A 26,267-nucleotide genomic window follows, 5' to 3' on the forward strand; every position below is an offset into this window, starting at 1 on the left:
GTTTGTTAGTGAGAAATATTCCAATTGCTCAAACTGGACCGCAAAATAACATAATGCAATGTTTCTGCAAAACTGGTGGTGTGGTTGAGAAGTAATTGACGAAAATACATACAGTGGTTTTTGTGTATGAAAATAAATTACTGGAATAGAAGGATTGAAGAAAAAAATAGAAAAGTTTTCGTAGAAGGGCTTACAAGTTCAACTTTTATTCTCGTCTTATTCGACAAAAAATGGCCTCCCTAATAACACTTATTTAGAATAGTGAATTTGGAAGTGAATGAACGATGCCAAATTTCACAAAAAAAAATGTTCTCACTTGAGTCGTAAATTTGTGAACCAACCGAAATACGCTAATGAACTGCCGTGTCCATCGGTCTTTCAGTAGTAACAGCCCTCTTCTGCTGCTCAGAAGTGGAGTTCAAACCTAATTCTATAGAGCAGGGAGCAGTGAAACCCAGTTACCCGGCACAATTGGTGGAGAAGTTAACCTGATTGAATGTCGTTTCATTTAATCTCTCATCTCCTGGAAAGGTATACAGCAGAGTTGGCCCAGGCCGCCGTCGATGCCGGTCACGCAGCGAAAGTATCGCGTTACCAATCCGGTTCGTGCATGGGAATGGGAACCAGGAGATGGACTGTTTCGCTGACGACCGCCATGTCCAAGCCAGACGACAGACCGACCATCAGAGGAGAAGAACGAATGCGCCATTTGTTACTCGATTGCCTTTGATTCGAAAACGAATGTGTCTCGGATTTCAGATACCGTGGATGCCCATCGGATTGCGACTGATATCTGCGACACACTCGTGTGAAGATACGTTCGCGGAACTTACTATTAGATTTATCGGCGTACGTTCAAGGATGGTTAACGACTGATTGTTTACCAGAGTTATTTAGCACCTCTAGGCTCCTGGCGGTGGCTCCGCTGGCTGTCGCGGAAGATTTGCAACCGAAGTCGTGTTGGCGAAGAACGACTGCCGGGAAGTAGGAATGAAAAGCAATCGGCTTGTTTTTTGTCAGAAGTTGTGTACGACATTTGATTTTACGACCATCAATGCCACTCACATGCCACATATTCAGGAATTGATGTTGCGTAAGGTTGCATTTTGCAATGGCAGGTCTCATTGTGCGAACAAGTGACCACCAAAGCACGTTGTATGCAACTGAGGGTTTTAACTGTGAGAATTGACAGTTCAGAAAAGACTTAGATTTTATGGTAGGGTCTGACGCAATCACACATTAGTCAGTACATGATAAATTGATTTATCACAAATGGTACCAGATATATCAAATGAATTCGTTTCAGTTCTGCCTAAAAAGCTAACAGAAACTGTATAAAAGTGTTAAGATTTTTATATAATATGTTTATACTATCATTTGTCGAGTTTGGCATCATTATTGAAAATTGGTCTCAAATCCTGGTGCTGCATTGCCTGATTATTTTGAATTTTTTATTGTTTCACTGCAATTTGTTAATTTGTGTAAAATGTTCACTTTATTCAATGGAATATTGACATTACAAAGTCGATAGTGAATGTATCTGGCAGTAAGCTGACAGAAAAGAGCCATGGAATTCACTAAAATCAAATGACTATTTTAAACTCTGAGCGACACCCAACTAGTCTGTTATATTGTCTAATATCCAGCTCATGAATGCCGTAACTCTGGTATATACCGCTGGGAGGGAAGTCCTGCCACACGGTGGTCCGTAACTAACAACTCCTATAAGATAGTAAGTTCCATTTATCTGAATCTGCAACGGTCCACCAGAATCGCCTCCGCAGGTGTCACGAATGGTATCTGTAAACGATTCTGCGCATATTTGCTCCTCATTAAGCTGCTTCTCCAGTGCTTCAGCACACACGCTAGTACTGATGGTAATCAATCCAGCGTACATTTTGTAACGGCTTCTGATTTCTGAAATTTTGAAAATTCACTTCTGACAATAACTGATTTTTATATAACTGTTAATACCTTTTTCAGTTTGACCCCAACCAACTACGCTAACATTTTTGTTGGTGTATGAAAGATGTACAAGCTCTTCTGAGAACGGCAAGCATATAGGGAAAATGTGCGACGTATATTCATCCGGAAGAGAATGCTCCATTCTCAATAGCGCAATATCATTAACCTTGTTTTTATATTTTGGATGAATGATGATCCGGGCGACATTCTCTATCATAACATCCGGGTTACAGTCCTGATCATCCGTTTCTTCGCAATCTGGGTTTTGCTCGAGATCCCATTCACCCAAACGAAGAGTGATGCTGCAGTACAATGATGCTTTGATATATACAATAATCATCGTTATTATGAAACTTACTCTTGTTTCTGAACATTATCCACACAATGAGCAGCAGTTAGTACATATTTCGTATTAATCAGCGACCCCCCACAGCGCACTCCCATTACCCTGGGTAGGTTATAATCCAAAGCCACCGTCCATGGAAATTGATCCTTTTCGGTTATGTCTCCGCCAAATATACGATGTCCGGCACTATCCAAACCGCATTTTTTTCCGTTTGGTAGAAGGTTCGCAATGTCTACAGATTGAGACACATCTGTAGATTTTTCATCGGGTTCAACTGGAACGGTTGCAGTGGTGGTAGTAGCAATTCCTTCCAACGGTTTTTCACAACAAACCTCCGAAAGAAAACCTGGTAAATATTTTTTGAAAAGTTTTAATCAATTTGAACTACTCACTTTGCGAAAACCACAACTATGTGCTTTAAGGTATCGCCTTTCCACTTCTGAAATTGCTGATTTATATGCAATCTTACTAAGGGCTGGACAATCCTCGATCGGAACGCATTTGCCTTTACGTGCCTTATCAGTGAGACAATCGTCTGAAGTAATCAATAATCACTGAAAACATATTTAACTGCTTGTTTAACATCAATTGGATTCGTTCAATTACCGGCCATTTGTGATTTTGCCCTTTTCGAGATCGCTAAAACGCAGCACAACAACCAGAACCCATTCGCCGTTTTCATGACGCTACGACTAGAAAATATCAATATCAACTAAAACCTGCTACACATGTTGTGTTTTGACCACTCAGATAATGAAGACAAAGTGAAACGTCAAGATTAGAATCATTAAGCCGCGGAGAACTGATTCAATGTTTGCTCACGGCTCGTTGGCACATGTTTTCGCTCTTTGCTTTGAGCTCTCTTTGTAGCTTTTGTTTTTAATCATGAGATGGTCGACTAATTGAGATTTGTGCGACCCAATGTATGTTGAATGTTATTATTTGTTTTTTATTTTAACTGAATAGACATTATCAAACAATACTGAATAAAAGTTACCTCATTTTCTAATAGTGATTCTCGAACTTCATCGTTTTGCCACCTACTCGGAACAAAAAGCATTCGTTTTGCTTTTCTCACACGACACTCCAAAAAAGATCTTTTTATAGAAGGTTTGGAGACCTATTCTGTTGTATACCGATCAACACAGCTTGTCAAATCGAGTAAATGACTGTTTGTCCGTGAGTATGTGTGCGCGCAAAAGCTAAGAAAAATGATATCCAACGTATCATATAATATTCCTTAACTGATTTTCCCTACAAGCCGCATAGACAGGAGGCAAAGCCCAATCAATCACTATTTAATCTAAGCGAATTTTAATGTTCGGTCATTGCGTTTAAAAGTTATAAAGTAGATGGTTTATCGGACCAAACAAAGTTACTGTCTTGGCTTTATGCGAGAAAGGCAGAGACACTGATTTTGAGCTTTTTCACTACTGATGTTTGTCAAAATACAAAAAAGGAAGGATCAGATGATTCCATAATAAAGTGAGCTTGAATTTAAAATAGCCCATACCTGTACCAAGCATCTTCTTAGGTCAATTTAACAATCCACTTCCAAAAAAGAAATCCCAAATCTCGTTGTTTATCGCTGCAGACCTGATCAATCCAAAAAGTTCCAAAATCCAAAGATTTGAAATTTATGCCAGACGTCTTGAATGCATTTTCCAATCTTTAGCCTACTCTCAACATACCATTTTAAAATAGGGATTGATCGTTTGGGCGCAACTCATTCAACCACAGGCCATTTGACTGAATGCCACTTAGCCGGGTAACATAATGGCCACAAAAGCCGTTTGACCGAAATGGTTGTTATATAGCCGAAAAAGTTTTTGGCCGAATATGCCGTTTGGTCGAAATTATTGTTTGGCAAAAGGAGTCATTTGGCCGAACAAATCATACTGCCAAAAATGTCGTTTGGCCGAACAATAGTGAGTGTGAAAAGTGTGAAGTGATTAATGGCAATTTTGAGAAGCGAGACGTAAGAAATGGAAAGTGCGAAGTGAGATATGAGAAGTGGGAAGTTAAAAGTGCGAAGTTGGAGTGATAAATGAGGAGCGAGAAATGATGAGAGAGGAGAGAGATGTTTATATTCTCCTTATTTCTGGACTTCTCACATCGGACTTCTCAATTTATAATTCTAACTTCTCAATTATCATAAATCAGTTGACACTTTTAGAATTTACTATTGGTCGGCAAAATGTCATTCACGGTAATATGATTCTTTAAAAAACCCAAATTAAACCACCTAGTACTGGTACTGCCATTCTCGCATTTTGCCAAGACACCAAACTTTTCGGTTTGGGTTTCCATTTGCTTTATAACTTTTGGACGCAATGACCGATTGATATCAAATTCAGCAGTGATCAACATGACTTTACCACCTTTCGAAAAGTTGCGAGAAAATCGTTTAAAGATTACTATATGAAAAAATGGGGCCCTCCTTGGCCGTGCGGTAAGACGCGCGGCTACAAAGCAAGACCATGCTGAGGGTGGCTGGGTTCGATTCTCGGTGCCGGTCTAGGCAATTTTTGGATTGGAAATTGTCTCGACTTCCCTGGGCTTAGCCCAGCTTGGAAACCTCGCAGTTAATAACTGTGGAAGTGCTGAATGAACACTAAGCTGCGAGGTGGCTCTGTCCCAGTTTGAGGATGTAATGCCAATAAGAAGAAGATATGAAAAAATGGTTACAATTTTTGTCATCCTTTGTGAATTTACGCACACACATACAGACACACGTACGGACGGGCAGACATTTTCTCAGTTCGACGAGCTGTGTCGATTGGTCTATTACGTCATGTCTACGTCTACGTCTGCCTTCTACAAAAAGTTCGCTTTTGGAGTGGAATGATAGCCTTTCGGTACAACTTTGTTGTATGGGAAAGGCAAAAAGACAAACCAGAGGTCGGACAGACTGAACATTTAACATCTAGCAATATTAGATGACGGAAAAGACATTTACACAAAACCCAGTAAACCCGTGGAGAATTTGACGAACGAAAAGTTTTCACCTTACTAGGGCGTGAATCGAACCCACCCCCAGGTAGCACACGCAACATCTTTCAAAAAGCACCTTGTTTCTATTCAATTTCATTAAAGGCATTCGAAAAACATCAAAGCTTAGCTTAGCTCAGCTTAGACTGACTGTACAAATCAATGGTTGCTACTCAAATGGTTGCATTCGAAAAACATCAAAGCACGAAAAAGTTGCATTAAGCTGTCAAAAACGTTTGAATTGTGATCAATGTTTCATTAATACTGCAATGCAGTACGGGTTTGGCATTTGGAAACAAACAACCAAAGAATACTGCATTGCATGTTGCATACACGAAAAAAAATCACAAAGTTGCATATTTTTTACCATGTAACTTGAATGCGTCGTTCGAAATTGAATAAATTGTTTAAATAAAGTTACAGCTAAGTTGAGTGTATCTTCATGCCCGCTTCAGCATCGTTCAACGTTTTGACAACTAACAGTTTATTCCGGTGATGGTACAATCAAGTAACAGGAAACCCGAGTACAAAACTTTATAATCGTATGGTTTTTATGGTGAGTCAACATGCAGTGCCTTCGAAGTGTTGAATGGTGCTGTGGTAGAGTGAAGGATTATAATCACAAGATCCATAAATCAAATCCAGTTTCATATTTTTATTTATTTGTTTTGCCGCTGTAGTATTTTGCAACATTATTGCAATTTTACTACAATCGAAGGATGTCTCGTAGGCTCCACCCCTTGCGCAAAAATCGTTTTTTTTTTCGAATAGTTCGATTGAATTCCACCACTTAATTGTATCTTGACAGATACGTATTTCGACCTCAACAGTAAGGCCGTCTTCAGTGTCTCGTACTTGACTCGACTCGACTGTATTTTTTCGCCAATTTTCTTTTATGCCAAACAAAAAATTTATCCCTGTCTTCAAAATGAAGTGTAAAAAAATTTAAAATGAAAACCGAAATCTGAAGCAAAGTTTTCCGAAGCGGCAGTGATTGGTTTTTGGTTTAAACAGTGGTAGTTGAGGACCGGCTCTGCCCAAGGACCCTATTCCAAAAACTTGCGAAGCTTGACGAAGTTGATAAGACCACAGCGCTGCAGCCATGACCTACAGTAGTGAAGCTTGGGAGGCTTACATCAGGATTCTGCATTGTGAATCAAAATGGCTTTTTCAAGAACACCCGACCACCAAACGAACAATTTCTCGGTGAAATAGACTGATGCTCCACACTATCTTCAACATCGTTACGATCCGGGGATACTGTAAACGGCGGCAACTCACCTATTCAAGTAAGATCGGACCAATTTGACCTTTAAAACTCCATTAACATTTAACTATTAGAAGAAAAAGGTGTTTTGTTATGTAAATTAAAAAAAATGGTTCCATTTTTGCGTTTTTTTTATACAAATATTAACGTACGACCCTTGTCCATAGATTCTTTTTTCTGACATATGTGAATAATGCAAACATTTTTTTAATGTGCTCCAACAATTGTGTATGCTTATTTGGCCTAATTTTTGTGTTGTTATCTTGTACACAATTAGAAAGCAAGATTTTTTAGACACAAAATTATTACTGTTAATCAAAAACACAATCGTTTCAGAATGGACACAATCGTTACAATGCCTTACGGACACGTTATGCTCAATAATCGATTCGACACCAAAGATTCAAGCGGTGTATAGAATTAATGCTTTTTACATAATAACGGAAATCGCTCCTATCCTGTGTATAACCCATTATTTATTTCAAAAGTGTCTATTATACTAAACATACAAATTCTTTTTTATATCCATTCTATATAATGATTCTTTTTATAGCGTTCTTAATACGCTATGCCCAGAAAGTTTGACCTGAAAACATCCTGGTCCAGTCAGAGAACCCGAATATTGATAATGTGTATATTTTGGGTAATTCACCAAATGTTGAACGATTAATTTCTTCGCTTATTGTTGAAAGCACGTGCATTTCTTATGAGAGTTCAACAATAGGTGACATTTGGTGGTTCCCCTATTTCTTTAAGCTCATTAACGATGAGCTCTGTGAATTTGAAGCTCGAATGGTAGTTGATCACACTTTTGCCTGCTGCTGCTAGCTAGTAACGATTTTTGATAAGCTAAATAGTCTGTACCCTATGGCTATATGTGATTGAAAGAAAACAAACCGCTTATTTTTCTTATATACATTTTCTTTTGATTATCATTCATTGTTTCATTTTAATATACATTTGATGCTTGTTATTATGTTTGATACTGCCATCCACTTTTCCCCATCCTTTAAGGATTCCAGACTTTTCATCATTGAAAAGACTTCGGATATCTGGTTCCTCAATCAAGTTATTGGTTCATAATGAAATATACCCTCAGGATATTCATCGAAAGGAAATTTGGTGAGCTAATTCCAATATATATTTTAAACAATTTATATCTGATATTGATTATGAAACCATTATATGAAACCACCAGGGCACCCGATTGAAGCGATTAGGATAGGAAGAGTGGAATCGCCAACTTCTTATTGTTAACATCTCGTGGATAAAGCGCGGGCTCTTCTCCCCATCTATTGGGTCAATCTGGGAAACGAGAGCTAGATTATATTATTGTATGTACGAACTTTCTTCTGGAAGGAGATTCTCTATTCATCCCGTGGACTGGCATAAGTGTCTCTGCTTACCCTAGTCGGTCGGTCGAATGAATGTATGAGCGGGCACACAAGTCAGACTCGCATGGTACGTATGGTCAGTGTGGCTGCTTAGGCAGTAGTGTGATCCGGCTGTCAGGGACGGAATGAGTGAAGTCTCGCTAGGCCTGGCAGGAGTGTCGGGGGGCAGATACCTCTGCGGCACCTCAGAAGTAGGGGACACGAAAGTCTCGCTGCGTCTGGCAGGAGTGTCGGGGGGTTGATGCTTCTGCGGCACCTCAGAAATAGGAGACATGAAAGGGTCTGCCTCGTAGCTGAGGTAGGAGCGGCATAGGAGCCACCAACCTAGGGTCGCCTCCGGCTTGGTAGACAAGTGGTGCCATTCTGTTGCAGGACGGGGTGAGCACCATACTGAATGAGGACTGTCTATGCTGTGAGATGGGGGCTGGGGGGTATCCCCTGCAGAGTACCTGGTCTTCCCCTGCAGTCATTCAAGCGGCATAGGCAGGTGAGTGTTGGGGCACATGTGGTGCCAGTATTATTATTTATTTATTTATTCAGACTAAGGCCAAAGTGGCCTGTGCGGTATATAAGAGTCTTCTCCATTCGGCTCGGTCCATGGCTACACGTCGCCAACCACGCAGTCTACGGAGGGTCCGCAAGTCATCTTCCACCTGATCGATCCACCTTGCCCGCTGTGCACCTCGCCTTCTTGTGCCCGTCGGATCGTTGTCGAGAACCATTTTCACCGGGTTGCTGTCCGACATTCTGGCTACGTGCCCGACCCACCGCAGTCGTCCGATTTTCGCGGTGTGAACGATGGATGGTTCTCCCAACAGCTGATGCAACTCGTGGTTCATTCGCCTCCTCCACGTACCGTCCGCCATCTGCACTCCACCATAGATGGTACGCAGCACTTTCCTTTCGAAAACTCCAAGTGCGCGTTGGTCCTCCACGAGCATCGTCCAGGTCTCGTGTCCGTAGAGGACTACCGGTTTAATGAGCGTTTTGTAGATAGTCAGTTTGGTACGGCGGCGAACTCTATTCGATCGGAGCGTCTTGCGGAGTCCAAAGTACGTACGATTTCCAGCCACTATGCGTCTCCGAATTTCTCTGCTGGTGTCATTTTCGGCAGTCACCAGTGAGCCCAAGTACACAAATTCTTCTACCACCTCGATTTCGATGCAAACTCGCGGTGGGTGGCTCACATTGTCTTCTCTTGAACCTCTTCCTATCATGTACTTTGTCATCGACATGTTGATCACTAGTCCGATCCGCTTAGCTTTCCTCTTCAGTCTGATGTAGGCTTCCTCCATCTTCTCAAAGTTACGTGCCATAATATCTATGTCGTCGGCGAAGCCAAATAGCTGGACGGACTTATTAAAAATTGTACCACTCGTGTTAATCCCTGCTCTTCGTATTACCCCTTCCAAAGCGATGTTGAATAGCAGACACGAAAGACCATCACCTTGCCGTAACCCTCTGCGGGCTTCGAAGGGACTCGAGAATGCCCCTGAAACTCGAACTACGCACATCACCCGATCCATCGTCGCTTTGATCAACCGTGTCAGTTTATCCGGAAAACCGTGTTCGTGCATTAGCTGCCATAGCTGGTCCCGATCGATTGTATCATATGCGGCTTTGAAGTCGATGAATAGATGATGTGTGGGCACGTTGTATTCGCGGCATTTCTGCAGTACTTGGCAAATGGCGAACACCTGGTCCGTGGTGGAGCGTTCGCCCATAAAACCCGCCTGGTACTGCCCTACGAACTCCCTTGCAGTTGGTGCTAGTCGACGGCATAAAATTTGGGAGAGTACCTTGTAGGCGGCGTTCATCAATGTGATTGCGCGGTAGTTGCTACAATCTAGCTTATCGCCCTTTTTATAGATGAGACACACGACACCTTCCATCTACTCCTGCGGCAAAACTTCCTCCTCCCAAATCTTGGTAATCACCCAGTGCAGCGCTCTAGCCAGTGCCTCACCACCGTGTTTAAATAGCTCTCCTGGTAGTTGGTCAACCCCAGGGGCTTTGTTGTTCTTCAGCCGGCCAATCTCCTCCTGGATTTCCTGGAGATCCGGAGCCGGTAAAATTATGTCCTGCGCGCGTTCTCCCAGGTCCATCACCATACCGCCATCTGCGTCTGCGTCACCTCACGCTCGTTCGTAAGAAGGTTCCCGTTTATGTCCTTACACATATCAGGCTGTGGAACGTGGCCCTTACGTGAACGGTTTAACTTCTCATAGAACTTTCGTGTGTTATTAACGCGGTACAGTTGCTCCGTCTTTTTACTGTCTCGATCTTTCTGCTGGCCCTTTTTCCTCCGGAAAATCGAGTTTTGTCTGTTCCGCGCCCGTTTGTATTGTGTCTCGTTCGCCCTCGTGCGGTGTTGCAGTAATCTCGCACATGCTACATCCTTCTTTTCCACTAATTGCTCACATTCGCAGTCATACCAGTCGTTTCTTTAATCTGTAGGCACCATGACTAGTGCGGCGGTTGCGGTACTTCCAATGGCGGATCGAATATCTCCCCAGCTATCTTCAAGAGAAGCTGCGCCTAGCTGCTCTTCCGTTGGAAGTGCCACTTCCAGCTGCTGCGCGTATTCCTGGGACAGTCTACCGTCTTGTAGCTGCCCAATGTTAAGCCGCGGCGTCCGACTTCGACGCGTGTTGACGCGTCGAGAGTTTTGGGCGCAGGCATACTGCAACTAGGATTGTATGACATTTGCCAGAATCAATTTGCCAGAATGGTTTTTGCCAGAAACCCATTTGCCAGAATGCACCATATGCCAGAAAGCCATTCCCCAGAATAGACCATTTGCCAGAATGTACCATTCCCCAGAAATAGTTAAATTGGAAATTCTAATTATTATTGATGACTGAAGAAAAGAAAAAAATTGGTTTGACATTATTTAGTAATGAAGGGATTTGCGGTATAATTAATTTTCAAAAAAGAGGAATATTCTACATATTAGACAATTTTCAGAAAGATGGATACTATTTATCAAAAAAAAATATATTTGTCTAATACAAACAAACTGTTCACGAATGGATATCATATTTCTTCGTCTCATTCCAGACGCAGACTTCATTTCAAAAATTAAATCATACCTACAATTGGATAATATCATTTTAAGTCATACAAGACGCCATTTGCTTTCATTGAAGAAGTTATATCTACAAGTCTAGGCAAAATGTCTATTTCTAAAGAAGGAATCATATGCACAATTGACATATTCAAACACGGACACGGGCAACCACCTACGTTTAAAGAAGGGATAACATCTTCTTCTTCTTCTTCTTCTTCATTGGCATTACATCCCCACTGGGACATAGCCGCCTCGCTGCTTAGTGTTCATTCAGTACTTCCACAGTTATTAACTGCGAGGTTTCTAAGCCAAGTTACTATTACCATTACCATTCGTATATCATGGCACTAACACAATGATACTTTTATGCCCAGGGAAGTCGAGACAATTTCCAAACCGAAAATTGCCTAGACCGGCACCAGGAATCGAACCCAGTCACCCTCAGCATGGTCTTGCTTTATAGCCGCTTTATATATATTAGCGCCTACTTTTAAAGAAGGAATCACATCCACCATTGCTTCATTTGTGACAAACGCCTACTTTTAAAGAATGAATTACATGCACAATTACCCTTATCCGGAAAAGCGCCCCTTTTGAATAAGGGATCATATCGACCATTACCTTAATCCTGGCAAACACCTATTTTTAAAGAAGGGTTCACATCCACCATTGCTTTAATCCGGGCAAGTGCCTACTTTCAAAGAAAGTATCATATCCACCATCCACCATTGTTTTAATCCTGGCAAACGCCAACCTGGCACAGAAGGGTTCACATCGACTTTGCCTTAATCCGGGCAAGCGCCTAGTTTCAAAGAAGGTATCGCATTCACCATTGCCTTTATTCGGACAAGCGCCTTCTTTTGAAGAAGGTATCATATCCACCATTGTTTTAATCCTGACAATCGCCTATTTTTAAAGAAGGGTTCACATCCACCGTTGCCTTAATCCCGGCAAGCGATTGCTTTTAAAGAAGGGATCACATACACCATTGCCTTAATCCGGGCAAGCGCCTACTTTTAAAGAAGGAATTACATCAACCATTCCGTTAATCCGGGCAAGCGCCTATTTTCAAAGAAGGAGTCACATCTACCATTACCTTATTCCGGGTAAGCAATTATTTTGAAAGAAGGGATCACACTCACCATTGCCTTAATCCGGGCAAACACCTATTTGAAAGAAAGGATCACATCCGCCATTTATGGCTCAATCCGTCTATACCTCTTATGTACAGATTAAGTATTTTCAATTCTATTATCGACAACAACAAAGCAAAATTATAAAAAATGTCCCTTATGCCAAATGACCCTCTCTTTTAACGCTGTTCAGAGTTATACCAAAAGTTCATGGCGTTAAGAATTATTGCGCATACTGGGCAAACGCGTGCATGGCAAATAGGTGATGACCAATTCTGGGGAATGGTACATTCTGGCGAATGGCTTTCTGGGGAATGGTGCATTCTGGCAAACGACTTTCTGGGGAATGGTCCATTCTGGCAAATTGATTCTGGCAAAAGGCCTTCTGGCGAATGACTTTCTGGCGAATGTCATACAACCGCAACGAGGTAGTGGTCGGATTCAATATTCGCACTGCGGTAAGTGCGGACGTTCGTGATGTCGGAGAAGAATTTACCGTCGATTAGAACGTGGTCGATTTGGTTTTCCGTTTCTTGGTTAGGTGATCTCCATGTGGCCTTGTGGATATTTTTGCGGGGAAAGAAGGTGCTTCGGACTACCATCATCATTCGATACGGTGTGCAGACTATCCGGTCCGATGACCGGTCTATACATTTCCTCCCTTCCTACCTGTGCGTTCATGTCACCGATGACGATTTTGACGTCCCGCAGTGGGCATCCATCGTATGTCTGCTCCAGCTGTGCATAGAACGCTTCTTTCTCGTCGTCGGGTCTCCCTTCGTGTGGGCAGTGCACGTTGATGATGCTATAGTAGTAGAAACGGCATTTAATCCTCAGCTTGCACATTCTTGCGTTGATTGGCTGCCACCCAAGCATACGTTGGCGCATCTTACCCAGCACTATGAAGCCGGCTCCTAGCTCGTTGGTGGTGCCACAGCTTTGGTAGAAGGTAACCGCTCGATGCCCGCTTTTCCACACTTTCTGTCCTGTCCAGCAGATTTCCTGCAGCGCTACGACATCGAAGTTGCGGGGATGTAATTCATCGTAGATTATCCTGTCGCAACCTGCGAAGCCTAGCGACTTGCAGTTCCATGTTCCAAGCTTCCAATCGTGATCCTGTATTCGTCGCCTAGGTCTTTGCCGATTATATCGAGTCGCATTATCTCTTATATTATTCGTAATGATTGGTTTTCCAGGCGGCTTATTGGGCCTGCGCAAACCTCCTGTCTCGTCGGAGGGCCGTCGTGTCAGGGCTGTTTAGCGTCCCACCTAACACCAGGACTTGGGCTTGTGCGCTTTGAGCGGCACACGGTCGCTTTGGGGGGGCCTACTTGCGGATACATGCAGCTTTTTATAGAGGTTTAACAGGGCCCACTGTCAAACCCCACCACATCTTAGGCAAGCCTCACAACTCGCAGATGGCCTGGGGAGGGATCGTCAAACCCTTGGACATAGTCCCTGCTGCCCGCAAGTCTTCCTTGGCCATGGTCCATTACACCAGATATGCGATACTTGTCATGTACGCAACAGTAGTGAATATGTGCTGGGTAAGTGCCCTGTTTACGAAGCTTCCAGGAACTGTACCGTTTTGGTAGCATCGGGGATGCATTATCAAATGATCCGGCATACAAAACAGCAACCATTTATTTCCTGAAAGATCTAACATCTAACAAGAACAGATCAACTTCGGATTAGCCACTTGATTCACGCAAACTGCTAAGGGCACATATATCAACCAAACACCAAGCATCGATCAAGAAGAGCCACTCCAGTTCTCAATCAATATAATCTGATAGCAAAGGTTGGGTCTTTCTGGCTCCTCCCTTATTTTCTTTTATTTTAATCTATAAGAGGTGATCCAGTCAAGGGCCAGTAGTACCTCTGTAATAAAGAATTTAAAAAAAAAAAATTGGGGAGTTGACATCTTCGAAGAGAAAGAACAAGTCATATAGCCGAAAAAGTATTTTTGAAGAATAGGTTATTTGCTCGCAATACCGTTTGGCCGAAATGGTCGTTTGCTTAGCTTAGCTCAGCTTGGTTGACTGTACCCATCGTAGTTGCTAGTCGTGGTTGGCCGAGAAACAACAAAAAATGCATAGCTCACCAATTGAATAGTTTTCTCGGGACTCGAAAGCTATTCTCACTGTACATGCTTCGGAGTTTCTTTAATTCAAGACCAATAACGATGCCGGAAACGTCCGCCCGTACAAGAGACCGAGGAATCCTTTGCATCTCCATGAGCGCACTGGAAAGGAATAGTATGTTAGTTGGGAACGAAATATATTGGAAATCGCCTTGGTTAGCGACTAATTATTTCATTTGAAGGAAGCCATATTCATGATGATACAAAAACGAAAAAGCAACGCGTGTCTCACGTATTTTTCCGAATACTGATTCGATATCTTAACTACTTCGCGACGACTAAAACACGCACTGCACAACGCTTGCTCGATAGCTACTCCGAAAAAACAACTACTGAACTGATTAACTTTATTACAGGCAGCACAATGCAGAACACAATGTTTCGGCAGATCGCGCGATCGTTCTGCTGTCCAAAACAAGAGAAAACACGCACTGAACTCCGTTTGGCCGAAATGGTCGTTTGGCAGAAAAAGTAAGCTGGCCGTATATGACCGAAAATGTCGTTTGGTCTAACGGATCATACAATCGTAAATGTCATTTGACCGAATAATAGTGAATGTGAAAAACAACCCAACTGAACAGCATATTGTTTAGTATAGAAATCTATTGATTAATAACATCGTCATGATCCAGAGAAAACATTTCATGGAACCAAAGATCAATTTTTTACTGATACGTATTAGTCAGGTTATGCATCATAATCCTATGCATCGTAATAAAAAAGAGTGTACGTCAGTTGGTTCTATTTGTATTTTGAATAATATTGAGGGCCTTTCGTACCTTAGTTATGACATCCGTAATTCTGAAAGCAAAATAAAACCTCGTAATTTACTAAGGATGTATTCACCGAACACTAAGAAATATCACAATCGTGACATTCAATTCCTGCACAGCAATTATATGTATAATAACATTGCAATCTAATAATATTACACATTATTTATAATATTTCTAAAAAATGTTGCAAATGTATGTAAGTACTTTGAAAAGAATCACAGATTTAATCCAAGACTTTTTATGCAGATCACAGATTTTTAAGGTTTTTTGGCCTAGGTTTTCAAAAAAATATGCTGCAAAACTGCGGTAGAGAATGTTCCATTCTCGCTCGGATCAGAGTCTAACAGTCTATCAGATACTTTGGCTCGGACGTGTGAAATCTGCTCGAGCTTTGATGAAAGAAACGTTAAAATTTTATTGAATCTATTTCCATAAATTTAAAAACAAATATTCTCATGCTATCCTCAGGTTATGAGTAACTCTGTATATTGCATCCTTCCCCTGTTATAAGGCCGATAATACACACCTAAACACCCTTCTGTTGTTTCCAATTCGAAGAAACCATATCTATCCTTAAAAGTGAAAATTTACAGCTCTAACTGTAGTTTGAAATCGAGTTAAAACTCGAGCAAAAAATTGGGTTAACGGCCCATTCGTCAAAGTACTGTTACAGTTGCCTTGCGTTGGTGTCCTTCATCCACAAATATCCTTTCTCTTCCCCAGTCAAATGAACGTAAAAGGTTGAAAAGTTGCGTACCTCTTTGAGGCAACCGACCGTAAGAGTCTTTCACTTTCTGCTCCGATTTAGATATATCTGTAACACGTAATTGGGGGCAATAAAAGTGAGCATTTTACCGTTCGTTTCAGTTCCTCATAGCTTGTAGGTGATAGTATTTCTTAGAAGGATTTACTTTTCTTACTTGATGAGAAATTATAGCATGAAGCATGATCTTGTTTTCGAATAATTCAAAATCAAAAAGTTGCACATCCTTTTCTCTTCCCAATTCCTTATGCAAATATATAACCAGACGAAACCTCGCAGTGCTTTGAAATAAACAATCGAATTACATTGCAAAGTTTTCTTTTCTCACTTACCAATAAACCGCTGAAGCCGACAACAACAGTCGGTTGGTTAGACCATCAGGGTAAACATTGCCTCTTTCGGTTCGGGAAAAAAGGACTTTTATTGCACCAGTAGTACCAACCGGCAGCCACCATAAATGCATAACAAAAAGCCGACCTCAGCAAATGGTTATTGATTCGGGCGGCAGTAGAAAATGCAACATCCCTCCGGTAAAATGTGGTCTCAAAATTTGAGAACCAACTTCAAAGAGGTACACCGAACCCAAATCAGCAACACCAAACGCAATGTCCAGAAAACGGCAACGGCTTAGATCGGCCCAGTCACAGTCAGTGGTGCTGTAAAACCGTGCAATGATTTCGGGGAATGTTCCCTCGGATGCGTTTTATAGCACCCAGAAATCAGTTGTTTTTCTTGATTTGACGGTGGTGCAGAGCTAATTGAGGGTGGATGAATGGTACTTACCCATTTTTATGACAGCGGGATCCCAGATCAAACAGAAGACTGATTTCTTGGGAGTGACCATAAAAGCCTAACAAACAAATGTAATGATGGTATTCGCGAGGTAATCGAATGATTGCGTACTAATACGTTGATTGAGACATAAATAAATGAGTGGCATAACTAGTCAAACTGTTCGACTGATGTACTAACCCTGTTTATGAGTTGATGTACAACAACATAAATACGTTTCAATAAGGAAAAGATGTACATATTAGGCCAAGAAACAACAGCGACATTATGTGTTTTATTGGCACTAAAGTTAAATCGTTTATAAATCAATCCTATCGGTTAAGTTGCTCCAATGCATTTCAGAAGGAAATTACACATCGGAAATGTTTTGCTATTTTACGTTTTATTATATATTAATGTATGTGATACATTGAATTCTCCTTTACTTACTGATTGAAAAATCCATCGGTAGAGGATATGAATATGGGTATACAATTAACAGCGTGAGCAACTGCGTATCTGATTATTGAAGTGTTCCATACACAATCACAAGGGACATATTTCAAATCGCAGCAACCTACACCGGTAAGTGAATACCTACCCCTAATATGAAGTTTGAAGAGTAAAATTTTGAAATTACCTAGTGTGGAAACCAAAGTAGCCAGGATCGAGTTAGCGAATGCATCGAGCAGAAGTAGGGTGACCATATGAAATATTTCCAAAGGAGGACAATTCATCCGAATCGCAGCGAAAAAGAAGGACATTTAGTCGAAAAGGAGGACATAAAAAATAGATAGATTTTATTGTTTTTAATATGATTAGGAATATTTTATTTGTTAGAAATCGGAACAATACATTATATTGGAAGAAATTTTTGTAAGTCGAGACAAATACGGCATCTTTTCCGACTTCTCTAACATTACATCTTCAAATGAAACATTTCCAGCGGATTCGGCTATATTCCACAGAATTCTAACAAGGAAAGCTCATCGCATTTCATTCTGAACATTTAGCAATACACAGCAAAAAAAATATTAATATGCCGAAACGTAATTTGCAGCAACGTACCTGAAAAAGATATGTAATAAGCTATTTGACGTGTTTTTGTATCATATCAATGTTTTATCACATCGCTTAACGTAAACTGTATTCGACAAAACTTTATTTTCAAATCTGTCAAATATACGTAAAATTACCTACACAATTAATCATTTGACTGCATTCAAAAAGATGCACATAATGCAGGTCGTACATTAGACGTAATTTCGCCAACAGAAGCAAATAATTTTACATCAGCAATGTAATATAACCCAGTATCAAAGGTGCAAGTGTCAAACTTCGGCAACGCCAGTAACTGACGCTCGAAAATTGTCATTAGTTTTCAGGTGCTAGCAGAAACGTGTTTGTTTGTGAAAATTCTCCGCATTAGTTTTAATCAGGGTTTTCAAAATCAGCAGCAGGATCAGAATATGGCCAGGAATAGGATAAATGAATTGCTTCGTACCTAGAAGAAAGTGCACTGGATTTTCAGGTAAGTTTCGGTACGGCGAAAATTGTTTACCGCCGGAACAAACTGAAACTGATTTCTTGGATTAAACAAAAAGTATAAGTTGAATTAAATCATTTGATAGCTGTGAGAAACGGATTATGGAAGAGATCCGCAACACATAATCACCGGTAGTGTCGTTCCGATCCGAGAAATGACTGCGAAGTAATGTTATCATTCAGAGGGAAGCGGAAGGGGAGCGGAAGAGGAGTCAAAATTTCCCTGTTGATCGGCTGGGTACAATCCAACGAGAAAAGAGGAATGAAGAATTACAGGTAAGCTTCGTTGACAAAACATGAAATCACCCGCTGGAACGTTCTAACGAAATAAATCCGTTTCATACATATTGCAGGTCACCAAAATGCCAGGCCGCAAACAAAATACACTTTGAACTATTGTACGATTTCCGGAACCTATCTGTCCCAAACGATCATCATTCGGTAATTTAAAGAATGTCTAAGAAGTTGTGTTGTGTTAAACAGAGGGTGCATGGTAAGATTTTCTGCTGGTAATTGAAGTAGCAAAATTTGTGCCACAGTGTTTAGATGCAAATCGATTTTTGCTACTTTTAAATTTTTTATTTTCAATTTTTAATATTTTATTTTCAATATTCAATTTTTAATCTTTAATTTATAATATTTTAATTTTAAATTTTTATTTGATTTTTTTTTCAATTTTAATTTTTAATTTCTAATTTTAAATTTTTAATTTTTCATTTTAATTTTTTATTTTAAATTTAAATTTAAAATTTTAAATTTTAAATTTTTTAATTTTAAATTTTAAATTTTAAATTTTAAATTTTAAATTTTAAATTTTAAATTTTAAATTTTAAATTTTAAATTATAAATTTAAAATTTAAAATTTAAAATTTGAAATTTGAAATTTGAAATTTGAAATTTTTAATTTTTAATTTTTAATTATTAATTTTTAAATTTCAATTTTCAATTTTTAAGATTTTAAAATTTAAGATTTTAAAGTTTTCAAGTAAATTCAAATTTAAAATTTAAAATTCAAAATTTTAAATTTTGAATTTTAAATTTTAAATTTTAGATTTTGAATTTTTTAAATTTTAAATATTAAATATCAGATTTAAAATTTAAAATTTTAAATTTTAAATTTTAATTTTTAAATTTTAAATTTTAAATTTTAAATTTTAAATTTTAAATTTTAAATTTTAAATTTTAAATTTTAAATTTTAAATTTTAAATTTTAAATTTTAAATTTTAAATTTTAAATTTTAAATTTTAAATTTTAAATTTTAAATTTTAAATTTTAAATTTTAAATTTTAAATTTTAAATTTTAAATTTTAAATTTTAAATTTTAAATTTTAAATTTTAAATTTTAAATTTTAAATTTTAAATTTTAAATTTTAAATTTTAAATTTTAAATTTTAAATTTTAAATTTTAAATTTTAAATTTTAAATTTTAAATTTTAAATTTTAAATTTTAAATTTTAAATTTTAAATTTTAAATTTTAAATTTTGAATTTTAAATTTTAAATTTTAAATTTAAATTCTGAATTTAAAATTTTAAATTTTGAATTTTGGATTTTAAATTTTAAATTTTGAATTTTAAATTTTGAATTTTAAATTTTAAATTTTATAATGGTTGTTGTAAAATACAATAATTGTAGAATCCAGAATTGTAAAATATAATCCTAGAGTTTCTGCTGATATTGTCCCGAGAGTTCCTTCTGCAATACCTCCGGTAGATCCTTCTGGAATTCCTCCGCAAGTTCCTTATGAAAATCCTCGGGAATTCCACAAGGAACTTTTCAAACAATTCCAGAAGGGATTTCCAAAGAAATTTTAGGAGGATCATTCGGAAGAATTCCAAGAGGAACTTCCGTGGGAATTCCAGGAATTTATCCGGAATTTCTCCCAGGAATTCTTCCGGAAGTTCCTCCAAGGATTCCTCCGGTAATACCTCTTGGAATCACCCGGTAATACCTTCAGGAATTTATACGGAAATTCCTCTAGGAATTCGTCAGGAAGTTCTTCTTGAAATTCTTCCGTAAGTTCAATGAAGAATTCTTCGGTAAGTTCCTTAAGTTCTTCCGTAAATGTTACTTTATACCTTGGGAAATTTTTCCGCCAGATATTGGTCCCCATGGGGCCGGGATTCGATTTTCCGTGCCGAAATCCCGAAAGTATGGCATATGTAAAAATGCATAGGGAAAAATTCCGCGAATTATATTCCCGAGGAAATTCCCCTAGGAATTTCTTCGGAAGTTCCTCCATGAAATCCTACGGAAGTTCCTCCATGAATTCCTCCGGAAGTTCCTCCAGGAATTCTCCTGGTAGAAATTCCCGGACGAACTTCTGGAGGAATTCCTGGAGGAATTTCCAGGAGAATTCCTTGAGGAACTTCCGGTGGAATTCGTGGAATATTTTCCGGAGAAATTCCTGGAGGAATTTCCGGAGGGATTCCTGGAGGAATTTACACACAAAATTCCAGGAGGACCTTCCGGGAGAACTCCTGTAGGAACTTCTGGGGAAATTCCAGAAGGAACTTCCGGAGGAAATCCTGGAGGAACTTCCGGAGGATTTACTAGAGGTATATCTGGAAGTTCCTCCAGGATTCCTCCGGAAGTTTTTGCTGAAATTCTTTCGGAAGTTTGTGCTTGAGTTCCTGAAGTTCCTCTAGGAATTTTTTCGGAAGTTCCTCTAGGAGTTTCTCAAGAAAATCCTTTGGGGATTCCTCTGGAAGTTCCTTCGAAAACTCCTCCTGAAATGCAACGGAAAGTACCTCCAGAAATTTCTCCGAAAGTTCCTCTTGAAATTCCTCCGAAAATTCCTCTTGGAAATCCTCCGGAAGTTCCTGCTTGGATTCCTTCAAAAATTTCTGCAGAAATTCCTCTAGGAATTCCTTTGGAAGTTCCTCCAAGAATCCCTTCGGAAGTTCCTCCAGGAATTCCTCCGGAAGTTCCTCCAGGAATTCCTCCGGAAGTTCCTCCAGGAATTCCTCCGGAAGTTCCTCCAGGAATCCCTTCGGAAGTTCCTCCAGGAATTCCTCCGGAAGTTCCTCCAGGAATTCCTCCGGAAGTTCCTACAGGAATTTTCCCGGAAGGTCTTACAGGAATTCTCCCGGAAGGTCCTTCAGGAATTCCTGTGTAAATTCCTCCAAGAATTTCTCCGAAAAATATTCCACGAATTTCACCGGAAGTTTCTCAAGGAGTTCTCCCGAACTTTTCGGAATTTTCGAAAGAATACCTGAAGAATTTGTGAAGGAATATGCGGAGGATATTTTGGAAGAACTTGAGGTAGCCTCACACCTCGGGAATTTGGTTCGCGGAATTTTTCCCTATGCATTTTTACATATGCGATGCTTTCGGGATTTCGGCACGGAAAATCGAAATCCCGGCCCCATTTAAAATTCATGGGGACCAAAATCTGGCGGAAAATTTTCCCGAGGTATAAGGTAACATTTACGGAAGAACTGTAGGAACTTACCGAAAAATTCCTTATGGAACTTACGGAGGAATTTCAAGAAGAACTTCCTGGCGAATTCCTACACACTTAATTTTTTTCGCCGAGGCCGGCAAAATAAATTGCCGAGAATCCAACAGCTGATATCTCGGTAAAAATCTCGGTGAAAGTTTGAATTACCGATTGGTCGTAAAATGTTCGACACTACCCAGCTGTCAAAATTTACCGTGCTGTTCGGTAGTGCGTTGCCGATCAATTCGGTAAAGGGATTTGCCGAAACTCAGTGATAAATTATTTTTATTTATTTTCAGATGAATCAAAATAGAAATAAAAAGCGTTAATCAATACGAAAGTAGATTTTATTTTTGGTCGTTTTTGTATGAAAAACGATATGAAAATGCTAAATGAAACCTATACTTTTTGGCAGCCATTTAAAGTTATTGTTCCATGATTCCATAAAGAACAGAACAAGTCAGTAGGTTCCTGATTATTCCAACGATGTTTAATGTGTTTATTTGTTGACTCCTTCATGTGGGGTAAGTAATTTCCATCCATCCATCCAGATACAGCAAGTATCTCTATTTTTTTTGTTCGAATTACAGCTGGAGCTGAAATTAAAACGGACATGACTTTCATTATTTCCAATGTTAAAATCGACGTAAAATGTTGCGTGAATTTCTAACAGATTTTAGTATCCTGCCCGTACAGGAAAATTGAAATCAGAATGAATACTTACCAAAAAACTCGAAGATGAAAATTCTATTTTCAATTGCTCTTGCTTCTTTACGTGTTTTTTTACAGAGCACGCTAGAGCTTAAATGTTTGACAGATGGTTTGCCGAAACTCAGTCAAACTCCAAACTACCGATGACGATGGCAAACTTGACTGCCGAGTTTCTGTAACTTATGTAAACGTCATATTTATTGACGAGATATCAGTAAAAATAAGCTTTTACGACCAAGTTCGTTAATTTATTTTACCGAGATGAAAATAGTCTTTTAAGTGTGTAGAGGAACTTCCGGAGAAGTTCATGGAGGTATTACCGGGGGAATTCTTGGAGGTATTACCGGAGGATTCCCTGGAGGAACTTCCGGAGGAATTCCTGGAAGAAGTTCCGGATAAATTCCTGGAATAATTCCTCCTGGAATTCCCCCGGAAGTTCCTCCTGGAATTCCTCCGAAAGATCCTCCTAAATGGGAATCCCTCCTGGAATTGCTTAAAAAGTTCCTTTTTGAATTCCTCCGGAATTTCTTGCTGTAATTCCTTCTGGAAATCTTCCGGAAGCTCCTTCTGGAATTCCTCCACAAGTTCCTTTTGGAATTCCTTCGCAAGTTCCTTTTGGAAATCTTCCGAAAGTTCATTCTGAAATTCCTCAAGAAAATCCTTCTGGAAGTTTATATTGGAATTCCTACGGAAGTTCCTCTTGGAAATCCTCCGGAACTTCCTTTGAAATTCCTCCGGAACTTCCTCTTAGAATTTCTCCGGAACTTCATCTTGGAATTCCTCCAGATCTACCACCAGAAATTTCTCAGGAAGTTACTCCACGAGTTTAACCAGGAATTCCTCCGGGAGTTCTCACAGGAATTCTTCTGGAAATTTCCAGATAATACTCTTCAAGTGGCTCTTGGAATTACTTACTATTTTATCGAAATTCCTCTGGAAAATTCTGCAGGAGTCACTCCGAAAGTTCCTCATTTGCTTGTTTGAGTTTGTCCGGAAAATTCTTCTGGAATTCCTGCAGAAGTTCCTGCTGTAATTCATCCGAAAGTTTCTGAAAGGATTCCTATTAGAGTTTAAGCTGGAATTCCCCCTAAGTTACTTTTTGAAATCAAATCCTTCTGGAGTTCCTCTGGAAGTTCCTTCAAGAATTCATTCAGTAGTTCATTCTGGAGTTCCTTCGAAAGTTCCTCCAGGAATTACTCCGGAAGTTCCTCTTGGAATTCCTGCAGGAATTCCTCCGGAAATTCCTCTGGAGCTTTCTCCAGGAATTCTTCCGGAAGTTCCTGCTAGTATTCCTTCCGAAATTTTCTGCTGGAATTTCTCCGGAAGTTCGTGCATGAGTTCCTCCGGAAGAGGAACTTCAGGAGGAATTCCTAGAGGAGCTTCCAGAAGTTCCTCCAGGAATTCCCCCAGACGCTCCTCTAGGAATATTTCCGAAAGTTCCTCTACGAATTCCTCCGGAAGTTCCTCCCAGAATTATTTTCTAGAGAAACTTCCGGAGGAATTCCTAGAAGAACTTCCAGGGGAATTCCTAGAGGATCTTCTGGAGGTATTCCTAGAGGAACTTTCGAGGGAATCCCTGGAGGAACTTCCGAAGGGATTGTTAGAGGAACTTCCGGAGGAATTCTTAGCGAAACTTCCAAAGGAATTCCTAGAGGAATTTCTGCAAGAATTTCCGGAGGAATTTCAGCAGAAATTTTTGAAGGAATCCCAGCAGGAACTTCCGGAAGAATTCCAAGAGGAGTTTCCGGAGGAATTCCAAGAGGAACTTTCGGAGAAATTTCTGGAGGTACTTTCCGTTGCATTTCAGGAGAAGTTTTCGAAGGTATTCCATAAGGAACTTTCAGAGGAATTCCCAAAGGATTTTCTTGAGGAACTCCAAGAAGAACTTCCAAAGAAATTCCTAGAGGAACTTCCGGAGGAATTCCTAGGGGTACTTCCGGAAGTTTCTCTAGGAATTCCAGGAGGAACTCAAGCACAAACTTCTGAAAGAATTCCAGCAGAAATTTTCGGAGGAATTCCGAAACATCCGGAGGAATTACTAAAGAAACTTCTGGAGGAATTCCTAGAGGAACTTTCGGAGGAATTCTTAGAGGAACTTTCGAAGGAATTCCTGGAGGAACTTCAGAAGGGATTCTTAGAGGAACTTCCGGAGGAATTTTTAGAGGAACTTCCAAAAGAATTCCTAGAGGAATTTCTGCATGAATTTCTGGAGGAATTTCAGCAGAAGTTTTTGGAGGAATCCTAGCAGGAACTTCCGGAGGGATTCCAAGAGGAATTTCCGGAAGAATTCCAAGAGGAACTTTCGGAGAAATTTCTGGAGGTATTTTCTGTTGTATTTCGAAGGAAATCCAGAAGGAACTTCCTGAGGAATTCTCAAAGGATTTTCATGAGGAGCTCCTAGAGGAGCTTCCAAAGAAATTCCCAGAGGAACTTCCGGAGGAATCCTTAGAGAAACTTCCGGAGGAATTCCTAGAGGAACTTCCGGAGGGTATTCCGGACGAACTCCAGAAGAAACTTCTTTAGAAGCAATTCCAGAAGGAACTCCCGGAGGAATTCCAGGAGGAACTTTAGAAGCAATTCAGGGGGAACTTCCAGAGGAATTTTAGAATGCAATTTCGGAGAAATGCTTGGTGGAACTTCCGGAGAAATTATAGGATGAACTTCCGGAGGAATTTTAGGGGAAAACGAAAAATGTCCTCAGTAATTCCAAGAGACAGTTCCGGAGTAACTCTTGGAAGTATTTTATTTTTTATTTATTTATTCAGACTAAGGCCGAAGTGGCCTGTGCGGTATGTAAGAGTCTTCTCCATTCGGCTCGGTCCATGGCAACACGTCGCCAGCCACGCAGTCTACGGAGGGTCCGCAAGTCATCTTCCACCTGATCGATCCACCTTGCCCGCTGCGCACCTCGCCTTCTTGTGCCCGTTGGATCGTTGTCGAGAACCATTTTCACCGGGTTATTGTCCGACATTCTGGCTACGTGCCCGGCCCACCGCAGTCGTCCGATTTTCGCGGTGTGAACGATGGATGGTTCTCCCAACAGCTGATGCAACTCGTGGTTCATTCGCCTCCTCCATGTACCGTCCGCCATCTGCACCCCACCATAGATGGTACGCAGCACTTTCCTTTCGAAAACTCCGAGTGCGCGTTGGTCCTCCACGAGCATCGTCCAGGTCTCGTGTCCGTAGAGGACTACCGGTCTAATGAGCGTTTTGTAAATGGTCAGTTTGGTACGGCGGCGAACTCTATTCGATCGAAGCGTCTTGCGGAGTCAAAGTATGCACGATTTCCAGCCACTATACGCCTCCGAATTTCTCTGCTGGTATCATTTTCGGCAGTCACCAGTGAGCCCAAGTACACAAATTCTTCTACCACCTCGATTTCATCACCACCGATGCCAACTCGCGGTGGGTGGCTCACATTGTCTTCTCTTGAACCTCTTCCTATCATGTACTTCGTCTTCGACGTGTTGATGACTAGTCCGATCCGCTTGGCTTCCCTCTTCAGTCTGATGTAGGCTTCCTCCATCTTCTCAAAGTTACGTGCCATAATATCTATGTCGTCGGCGAAGCCAAATAGCTGGACGGACTTATTGAAAATTGTACCACTCGTGTTAATCCCTGCTCTTCGTATTACCCCTTCCAAAGCGATGTTGAATAGCAGACACGAAAGACCATCACCTTGCCGTAACCCTCTGCGGGTTTCGAAGGGACTCGAGAATGCCCTGAAACTCGAACTACGCACATCACCCGATCCATCGTCGCTTTGATCAACCGTGTCAGTTTATCCGGAAATCCGTTTTCGTGCATTAGCTGCCATAGCTGGTCCCGATCGATTGTATCATATGCGGCTTTGAAGTCGATGAATAGATGATGTGTGGGCACGTTGTATTCGCGGCACTTCTGCAGTACTTGGCGAATGGCGAACACCTGGTCCGTGGTGGAGCGTTC

The 26,267-nt window shown here is 40.3% G+C and overlaps 1 protein-coding gene across 1 annotated transcript; it reads right to left on the bottom strand.

Moving 5' to 3' along the window:
- Window positions 1-1,441: 1,441 nt before the first annotated feature.
- Window positions 1,442-3,107, bottom strand: LOC134208704 (melanization protease 1-like). Its single transcript, XM_062684525.1, has 5 exons — window positions 2,918-3,107; window positions 2,704-2,846; window positions 2,324-2,643; window positions 1,975-2,267; window positions 1,442-1,917 (listed from the first exon to the last, which is right to left on the bottom strand). Exons 1-5 carry the CDS (start codon window positions 2,991-2,993, stop codon window positions 1,619-1,621), a joined length of 1,131 nt encoding a protein of 376 aa, XP_062540509.1. The 5' UTR covers window positions 2,994-3,107; the 3' UTR covers window positions 1,442-1,618.
- Window positions 3,108-26,267: the final 23,160 nt, after the last annotated feature.

The sequence above is a fragment of the Armigeres subalbatus genome, chromosome 1 (genome assembly GCF_024139115.2).
Source record: "Armigeres subalbatus isolate Guangzhou_Male chromosome 1, GZ_Asu_2, whole genome shotgun sequence".
NCBI lineage: Eukaryota > Metazoa > Arthropoda > Insecta > Diptera > Culicidae > Armigeres > Armigeres subalbatus.

Excerpts from the sequence above, each read along its gene's own strand:
- LOC134208704 (XM_062684525.1), bottom strand. The coding sequence starts at position 2,993 with ATGAAAACGGCGAATGGGTTCTGGTTGTTGTGCTGCGTTTTAGCGATC. Across the intron at positions 2,847-2,917 it reads GGCAAAATCACAAATGGCCG|ACGATTGTCTCACTGATAAG; the intron begins GTAATTGAACGA and ends TGATTACTTCAG. Across the intron at positions 2,644-2,703 it reads ATAGTTGTGGTTTTCGCAAA|GTTTGTTGTGAAAAACCGTT; the intron begins GTGAGTAGTTCA and ends TTTCTTTCGGAG.